We start from the raw sequence: 9,960 nt of genomic DNA, 5'->3' as shown, positions 1-9,960 counted from the left end.
ATCGTCCTAGCACCTCAGTCAACCCTCCAGAAACTGTTTGGAGGATGTGCTGCCATTGCAACCGCAAATGGCGCAACCAGTCCCGACCCAACAGGCTGGGCCCATGGCCACGCACCACGATAAGTGGGAAACGCCCCTCCTGGCGTCCATAGACCACAGGGGTCATTGTAGTTCCTGCAATGTCCAGTGGTTCCCCCGTGTAGGTGGCCAACCTGGCCTGTGAGTCAGTTAGTGTAAGGGTCTGTATACCCTGCTTGATGCGGTCGAATGTCCTCTGGGCGATCACGGAGACCGCTGCGCCAGTATCCAACTCCATCTCCAGCGGGTGGCCATTGACCCGTACTGTCACCTTAATGGGGGCCACACGGGGAGCTGCCACACAATGCAGCTGCAGGCAGTCGTCCTCCGTCTCCACGTCCTCAGGAGTGGTCGCCGCAGGTTCATCCACATGGAAGGTACGGCCTCCGGGCTGGTCCCAGTTACGGCCCCTGGGCTGGTCCCAGTTTCGGTCGGAACGACGGCTCCTCTGGCGTCCCCAGGACCGCCGTCCGCGACGGGGTCGGCGCCTACAAGTCTGACACGGACATGGCTCCTCATCCATTGGCTCTGGAGAAGGCTCCCTTTGGGGAGGAATGTCCGATGGCCACTGGCGTCGGTCTGGTCGTTGCCTCGCCCAAGGTACCGCAGGAGTGCGGGGGGACGTTTTTGGGCGGAAAGGGTTTCGCCCCAAGGCATGCACTTCCATTCCCTGTAGCTCCTGTACTCCTCGCTCTGCGCTCTCTCGGGACAAGACTATTTGTATTGCCTGTTGAAAAGTCAATGTTGGCTCCGCTAACAACTTTCTCTGGGTGGCCGCATTGTTAATACCGCAAACCAAACGATCGCGTAACATTTCTGACAAGGTCTCACCATAGTCACAGTATTCCGCAATCCCGCGTAGCCTGGATAAAAAATTGGCAAGGGATTCTCCAGGGGTCCTCTCAGCGGTATTAAACCGGTAACGCTGGACTATCGTGGACGGGGTTGGGTTAAAGTGTTGCCCCACTATATTCACAAGTTCGTCAAACGTTTTGGTGTCCGGCGCAGCTGGGTACGTAAGGCTCCTAATCACCCCAAACGTATGCGGCCCGCAGGCGGTGAGCAATATGACCACCTGGCGCTCGTTTTCAGTGATGTTGTTTGCCCGGAAATAGTAACGCATCCGTTGCGTGTACTGGTTCCAGCTTTCCAGCGCAGCATCAAAAACATCCAAACGTCCGTACAGAGGCATGGTATAATAGAAAACAACTTCCAACCTGTATCCAACAAAAATCCAGGGAGGTGGCTTCAGCAGTGTAGACAGCTATTCACTTTTACCTTCGTCGCCAGTTTTGTAAGGGCCATGAAGAATCCAGCACGAGTTTTAAGGATACAAAATAATAAAGTTTATTTACTATAACAATATATACATAGCAGTAACTTCCCTTGCTACCTTCTCCTTCCTCCTGGTTCCTGGACTGGCCAGCTTATTTAAAGTAGGAGTTTCTCCGCCCCCCTCATTGGGGAAGTTCATACTCCCATAGGATTGTGGGATAATCATTAGTCCCCAGCCAATCGTCAGTAGGCAGGTTATAACAGTGAGGAAACCGGAGCACCATGCAGATAAGTGGAGAATGTATAAACTCCAACAAAGGCTGGAATTGAACCCGGGTCCCTGACGTTTTGAGGCAGCAGTGTTAACCACTGTGCCGCTGCTGAATCCCAAAGTTAAATTATACAATGAGATTACAGAAAGTAGTCATAGTCATTGTGGCACAGCGGAGGCTATTCGGCCCAGTGAGTCTATGCTAGTTCGCAAGAGCAGTCCAGTCAGTCCCATTCCCCTGTTCCATCCCTCAATCCTCGCAGGTTTCCATTAAATATTTATCCAATTTCCTTTTGAAAATATTCATCGTGTCCATTTCTGCCCTCCCCTCAGCCGCAACTTTAGGGTCATTACCATTGACTGTAAAATCGGTCCCCTTCACATCCCCCATATCTTTTACAAAACCTGAATATGTCCCTGAGTTATTGTGCAACCAGTGAATGGGAACAGATTTTCTGTCTTATTTTACCGAAACCCATCAGAATCTTCTACATCTGAATTAAATCTCCTCAACCCCCTCTGCCGGAACCATTCTGCAAAATCTCTTCTGCACCTTCTCAAGGACCTTCACATTCTTCCTGAAGAGTGGTGACCAAAAATGGACGCAATACTCAAATTGTGGCCTTATCAGAGCTTTATAAAGCAGTAAAACTTCTATTTTGTGCTCATTAACACCATTAATCAGCTCAAGAGTTAATTTAATAAAAGCAAAATACTGTGGGTTCTTGAAATCTGAGATAAAACAGACAATTCTGGATAAACTCAGCAGATCTGACAGCATCTGTGAAGAGAGAATCAGAGTTTTAAAAAAATATTTCTTTATTCTCCTTTTTCGCATTTTCTCCCAAATTTACACCCATCAACAATAAACAATAATCAGTAACAAATATGTCAATCCCCATATCAATAACAACAATCCCATCCTCCCACCAAACCCAAAACATTCACCCACACGTTCACACAAACTGACAAAAAGGAATCAGGAATCCCCCATTAACACCCATTGCCCCCCCCCCCCCTCCCAGCTAATGTTTGATGTTATCCAGTTCTTGGAAGTGCATAATGAATAATGTCCATGAATTGTCGAACCTATATGTCCTTCCCCTCAGATCAAACTTAACCTTCTCAAGAGTCAAGAATTCCAACAGACCCCCCGCCACGCCAGGGTGGAGAGGCTGCTCTCCAACCTATCAGGATCCGTCTTCGGGCGATCAATGAGGCGAAGGCTACAACATGTGCCTCCAACTCTGGCCGGTCCAACACCCCAAATATGGCCTCCTACCCCAAATATGGCGACGTGCCCCCCCCCCCCCCCCCCCCCCCCTCTCCGCAGCGTTCACACACATCTTCAACTCCTTCAAAGAATCGGCTCATCCTCGCCCTCGTGAGGTGTGCTCTGTATACTACCATACCAGTCTCCCCGAACAGGCGCCGGAATGTGGCGACTAGGGGCTTTTCACAGTAACTTCATTTGAAGCCTACTTGTGACAATAAGCGATTTTCATTTAATTTTTCATTTTCATTTCAGCTGTATCAGCTCCAACCTTGCTCACAAGGTGGAGGCATTCACCCTCCGGAGCACCTCACACCAGAACCCCTCCTCCATATCCTCTCCTAACTCTTCCTTGCACTTTGCTTTGATCACTTTGCCTTCCAGTGGTGCCTTCTCCTCTTCCAAAATAGCTCAGTAGACCACTGACACTACCCCCTTCTCCAGTCCCCCTTTCGTCAGCACATCCTCCAGCAATGTGGAGGAGAGAATATCAGAGTTAATTTTCGGATCTAAATTATCTTTCCACAGAACTGCTTTGCTAACTACTCTCTGAATATATCCTGTCACTTCAGAGATAAAAGCACTTAGAAACCCCAGTCCCCTGTGTCCCTGCACAATCTTTAGCACTGTGCTATTAATTATATCTTTCCCCTCCCTAACCCCTTTGCCACCTTATTATGAGGGTTGTAATCCTTTGAATTTAGAAGATTAAAAGGGAATTGATCAAAGTGTGCAGGATGTTAATTGGAACTGACGAGGTAGATAGAGAGGAACCATTTCCACTGGTTGGGGAATCTCGGACGAGCAGACACATTCTAAACATAGAATCCGGTTCTGGCACCTTTTCAGGGAGAGAGTTCCAGATGTTGAAACCTCTGTTGCTGCAGAAACTGCTGAACTCACTGCTGAGTTCTGAAGGTTGTAAAGTGTTGAATGGAATGATGAGCTGCTGTTCCCCAAGCTCCCTTTGAGCTTCATTGGAACAGTTCAGGAGGCCAAGGGCAGAGAGGTCAGTGTGGGAGTGGGACAGATAATTAAAATATGAAGCAATCGTCCAGCGTGCAGCCAAATCCTTGATAAAAGTCGCATAGTATATCATCCTTCTTCTTGTGAAGTGATGAATCATTTCCACTTCCACCACCCTCCAGGGCTGTGAGATACAGGTTATCACTCTGTGTAAAAAAAGGTCTTCTTCATATTCCCCGCTGCATCTCGGGCACCATCAGCTAATGTGAACAGCTTTTCTTTATCGACCTGATCTATGCCTGTATTAATTTTGTACACCTCCAATCTCATTTGCTCTGTGTAGAACCAGCCCAGTTTCTCCAACCTAACCTTGCCGCTAACTTCCCTCCTGGAACCATCCTGAATCTCCTCAGCACTATTTCAGGATCCTCATATCCTTCATGAGGACTGGTGACCAGAGCTGGATATAATGTTGTGCTCTAACCAGGACTTTATAATTTCTTGTTTTTGTGCTGAACACCTCTGTTTATGCAGCTCAGACCCAGTCTGCTTTATTAACTAACCCCTGTTATAAGAAATAGTTCCCACGAATGCTTTAGTCATGACCCGTAATTATAAAGCATAAATGATGACACAAGCTTTAAATTAGTTCCTGTAATATTTGACCTGAATACCAGACACCTTCCCCCAAGTTCTGGAAAGGGAGGGTTAATAAAGCCAGGTACTCACAGTCTGCACAAACTTTGAATGTGACTCCAGACCCATTTGTAAAACTGAACAAATAAATCCCTGAATTTATTCCGACTCTTTTCTGTATCCCAGCTCCAGTAATTACTGACTGGGAAGGGACCAGAATCTCAAGAGGCTTCCCACTGCTGTCTTCTCATGTGGAAGTGATCTATCAGATTAATGTGTTTATGCTGTGAGTTTTCAGTACAATGTCTGAACCTCTGATTCTGCTTCCTGTCCACTATCCCCCTCATCCATGGATCTTCCCTTTTATCAACTGGAGAAAACATTTGCCTGTTCACTGATTGATCTCGATGGCGGTGAGATTACCCAGAATTCCCAATCTGTCAGAAAGTCCCCTATCGGTGACTAATGGAACCCAGGGTGAGGACGCAGGGCTGTGCTGTATTCTGAGCATGCTCAGTGCAGCTGGTGGAGATGGACTGAAGGAGATCAGGCAGCTCAGAGAGGGGATTGTGAGCACAGGAGAGGAACTGGAGCCGGGGGAGGGTCAGAATTAAATGAGCCCAGACGACTGTCGGACTGGCAATTACCACGATGCAGGTGAGGGAGCACAGGGGTGATGGTGAACAAGACCTGGTGTGAGTGAGGGCAGGAGCAGCTGAGCTTTGGATGACCTCCAGTTCCTGTGAAGTTGAATCTGGGAGATCGACAAGACCCACATTCGAATAGTCCAGTTTAGAGGAAACAAAAGGAATGGATGAGTTTCAGCAGCACAGGAACTAATACAGGGACACAACTGGACAACGTTACTGAGTGGAAATAGGCAGTGACAGTGATGTGTGAACAGAAACACAGCTTGGGGTGAAATATGCCAGAGATTGTGAACAGTCTGATTCAGCGTCAGACAGTTCCCAGGGAGAGAGATGGAGTCGGCGGTGAGGGAGTGGAGTTTATAACTGGGCATGAAGACAATGGCTTTATCCATCCAGTACTGTATGTCAGATAAGTGTGCGAGTTGGAGGGGAACTTGGAAATCATGGTGTTCACATATTCCTGCTACCCTGCTCCTACGAGGTGGTGGAGAATGGCTTGGGAGATTCTGTCAAAGTTCTGCTCATGTTGAAGATATATTAAATACTTGTTTCAATCATTCAGCCTCTACCACTCCCTTTCTCTCTCCTTCTCGCAGAGTGTCAGAGTCTAGCGTAGATTCAGACCAATTGGCAGGTTCCCTTCCCTGAAGGACATTAATGAACCAGTTGTGTATTTACAATAATCCAGCAGTTTTCATGGTCACATTTTCCTGGTGCCAGCCCCACAAATGACCCGATTCATTCAACTCAATTTCACAACCTGCCTTTGTGTTTTCACTCCCTATTTTTCGTTTTAAATCCGGTTCACAGGTCATTGGAAGGGGAGGATTGGCAGTCGGGAAACTTCATCACATCAGGATCAGCACCAGTTGCTCCATTTACCGTAACGTGAATATCATCATACTTTGAACATGGAAGGAAACAGTACCATTCACAGTGGGGAGAAACCGTACACGTGTTCTGTGTGTGGACGAGGCTTCAGACAAACATCAGGCCTGTCGACACAAGCGGAGTCACTCTGGGGAGAAGCCGTGGAAATGTGGGGACTGTGGGAGGGGATTCATTTCCCCATCAGAGCTGGAAACACATCGACGCAGTCACACTGGAGAGAAACCGTTCTCCTGCTCCAAGTGTGGGAAGAGTTTTACTATTTCAGCCAACCTGCTGAGACACCAGCGAGTTCACACAGAGGACAGACCATTTCAATGCTCAGACTGCAGGAAATGCTATAAAAGTTCCCAGGAACTGATGCTCCATCAACGTGTTCACACTGACGAGAGACCGTTCAGGTGCTCTCACTGCGGGACTGGGTTCAGGCGATCATCCCAACTCACTGTACACCAGAGGATTCACACCGGGGAGAGGCCGCTTATCTGCTCCAAGTGTGGAAGGGGATTCACTCAGTCATCTGACCTGCTGGCGCACAAGAGAATTCACACTGGGGACAAACCCTTCACCTACTCCGAGTGTCGGAAGGGATTCACTCAGTTGTCACAGCTGTTGACACACCAGCGAATTCACACTAGGGAGAAGCCTTGCACCTGCTCAGAGTGTGGGAAGGGATTCACTACCTCATCCACCCTGCTGAGACACCACCTAGTTCACACAGACAAGAGACCTTTTAAATGTTCAGACTGTGGGAAGGGCTTTAAAAGTTCCTGGGAACTGATGTACCATCAACGTGTTCGCACTGACGAGAAGCCATTGAGATGCTCTGACTGTGGGACTGGGTTCAGACGATCATCACAACTCACCGACCACCGCCGAATTCACACTGGCACAAGACCTTTCACCTGCTCTGAGTGTGGGAAGGGATTCACTCAGTCATCCAACCTGCTGACCCACCAGCGGGTTCACACTGGGGAGAGGCCGTTCACCTGCTCCCAGTGTGGGAACGCTTTCACAACCTCATCCAGCCTGTTTAGACATCAGCGAGTTCATAAATAACTACAGTGATTGCAATTTTCCGTTAATCACACCCAGGACTGGACCGTGTTCATTGGGGTCTGGTTCTGCTGATGGAAATAAACTGCAGCCACTTACAGGGACTCATATTCTGGCTAAAAGTCAAATAAATTAGATTTGTGTTAAATACGCAGTGTGTTGAAACTTTTTAATATCTCTGACACAAGTTTGCTCCTTTTGACGTTCTCTCGCTCTCCCCTGTCTCTTCCATTCTCACCTCCTACAAGAAGAGTGAGGAGCTTGTGGAGCTTCTTTGTGACTGAGATTGAGTAAATCCGATCAGCTGCCTCTGCTGCTTCCCTTCCACGAGCCCACCGGACCAAACTGTCTCTAAATTTCATCCTTTCCCGAGCCCTGAATCCACATCGTTCTCTAGTTTCTCTCCCATCTCCCCTCATGCCCTCTCAGAGCTCATCTTGTCCATGAGACCCAGCTCCTGCTCCATCGACCCTATTCCCACAAAACTGATCACCCAACTTTCCCATGTTCACTGACTTTGTTGAATCTTTTCTCTATCAGGTACTGTCCCTCCCCTTCTGCCATCATTCTACCCTTGTCAAAAAGCAAGCCCTTGACTCCACCATCCTTACAAATTACTGCCCCATCGCCTGCACCCCTCACCTCTCCCAAATCCCTGTTCATTCTTCCCAGAATGCCATGTTTGAATCCCTCCAATCAGGTTTCTGCTCTGTCACCATGCTGAAACAACTCTTATCAAAGTTACAAATAACATCCTCTGTGACTGTGACAAAGATAAACTCTCCCCTCTGTCCTCAGCCTGTCTGCAGCCTTTGACAAGGTCGACCACACCATTCTGCTCCGTCACCTCTCCACTGTCACCCAGCTGGGTGCGGCTGCTCTCTCCTGGGTCCATTCTTCTGCATCTGATCAGAGCCAGTGAATCACTTGTAATGTCTTCCCACTCCCACAGTTACCTCTGGTGTTCCCAAAGGATCCAGACGTTTCTCTTCTTATTTCTCATCCACATGTTCCCCACAATAGCACCATCTGGACACAGTGTCAGTTGTCACATTTACACTGATAGCTCCCAGCTCTACCTCACCACCAGCTCTCTCCCCTTCTGTGGAGTCATTGTTTGAATTCCCGAGCTACCAACTCCATTCCTCTCCCTGGTAACGTCTGACACTAAACCAGACTTGATGTCATGTTTGACCCTGTGATGAACTTCCGTCTCTTTAGTGTGTGTTTGTATCCCGGTGATTTTTCAGTCACAATTCTGATTTAAATAATTTGCCACAGACAACAAACATTCCTGCTTTCATAATGAAATTAAATCATTCTGAAAGATCTCAAGATTTTGACTTTGAATTTTCTGTCTGCAAATCCTCTCCCTCTAACTCCCATAAAAGGAGTTTACAGAGGTTTTTGGTGGAAATGCAGGATAGAAATTCAGAACAGACCATTCTAGTTTCTATGGTACATTCTCCCAAATCTATGAATCTCTGTCCCACACAGACACACACCCCTCCCTCTCTGCTCATTGTTCCAGATTCAGTCTCCAGTCTCCTCCTGATTCTTTTCCCCTCTCCAGATTCTCTCTCCTCCTGGCCTTAAACTGGTGACTCAGGCTTTGGCTCAATCGCACTCCTCTCACGCATTCTAACAAATAACGCACTCACTCACTGAACTATGACACAAGCTGGGTGTATCTCAGTTACATTTTTCCAGACTCACTCACTCACTCAGTGATCAGATCTCACTGAACTATAACACAAACTGTGTCTATCTGAGTTACATTTATACAGACTCACTCTCAGTAAGTGATCAGATCTCACTGAACTATAACAACTTGTGTACACATTGAGATTTTTAACACAATAAAATGTGCCAAGCAGTTTCACAGGAACATGAGGACACATTGGGTCAGATGACCAAAGTCTTGGTGAGAGAGTTTGGTTATGAGGGGAGTCTTAAAGGTGGAAAATGAAGTGGAAAAGTGAAGATGTTTATGGCCGAAATTCTCGAGCTTAGGATCCAGGCAGCTGACGGCTGCCCCATTTGGGATGTGATTAAAATCGGGGATGAAGGACATCGGGGAATGATGCTCCATGTTCGTGGACCCCATAGCCCAGGCTCAAGTCCCATATCTAAACTTTGGGACAGAGTTTGACCATCCTTGGTCTCAGATAAAAACAATTCTCTGATAAACATCTTGTAAGATCTTTGTTTATTTATGGCATAAAAGGGGTAGCACAGTGGCTAGTACTGCTGCCTCACGGCGCCGAGGTCCCAGGTTCGATCCCGGCTCTGGGTCACTGTCTGTGGAGTTTGCACATTGTCCCCGTGTTTGCGTGTGTTTTGCCCCCACACCCCAAAGATGTGCAGGATAGGTGGATTGGCCACGCTAAATTTCCCCTTAATTGGAAAAAATGAATTGGGTATGCTAAATTTAGTTTAAAAACAATTTATGACACAAAAAGTTCGGACCAGTTGAGTCCTGTGTACTCGATGGGGATTGACTTTAACAGATTTAAAATCCTCTGGATCTCAGGGTCATAACAAGAATATGTTTCAGTCGAGATTTAAATAAATAAATATTGAAAAACTGAACAAGAATGGGGAAAGACTGCAGCTCAATCATTTCAAAGTGAGAAATGAATGGTCTCTGTTTCAAGTGGGACTCCTTCAGAATGAACACTTCCCACCAGCAGCACCAACCCCCCTCCCCCTCCCTGTTCACTGAACATTCCTTCACCCACTCATCCTCCCATTGCACAGCCAGCCAATGGCCCCCAGCCTGGATTCACATTCAGCATGAACTCGGTGAGAGGCTGAGCTGGCCCCGGGATGTAAGAACGGACAAGAGCTGGAAGTGGTTCCAGTCA

General features: G+C 47.5%; 1 protein-coding gene across 1 annotated transcript in view; it reads left to right on the top strand.

The window, feature by feature from the left end:
- Window positions 1-6,061: 6,061 nt before the first annotated feature.
- LOC140417896 (uncharacterized) overlaps window positions 6,062-9,960 on the top strand; it is a gene marked incomplete at its 5' end in the record, with an annotated part of 46,211 nt that continues 42,312 nt past the window's right edge. The window contains one exon of the mRNA XM_072501327.1: window positions 6,062-7,024. Coding sequence (XP_072357428.1) covers window positions 6,062-7,024 — 963 coding nt within the window. The remainder of the gene's footprint in view (window positions 7,025-9,960) is intronic.

Source organism: Scyliorhinus torazame, chromosome 5 (genome assembly GCF_047496885.1).
Source record: "Scyliorhinus torazame isolate Kashiwa2021f chromosome 5, sScyTor2.1, whole genome shotgun sequence".
In the NCBI taxonomy this organism is placed as follows: domain Eukaryota; kingdom Metazoa; phylum Chordata; class Chondrichthyes; order Carcharhiniformes; family Scyliorhinidae; genus Scyliorhinus; species Scyliorhinus torazame.
Note: the sequence above shows the minus strand (reverse complement) of the source record. Positions and strands in the feature narration are given on the sequence as shown.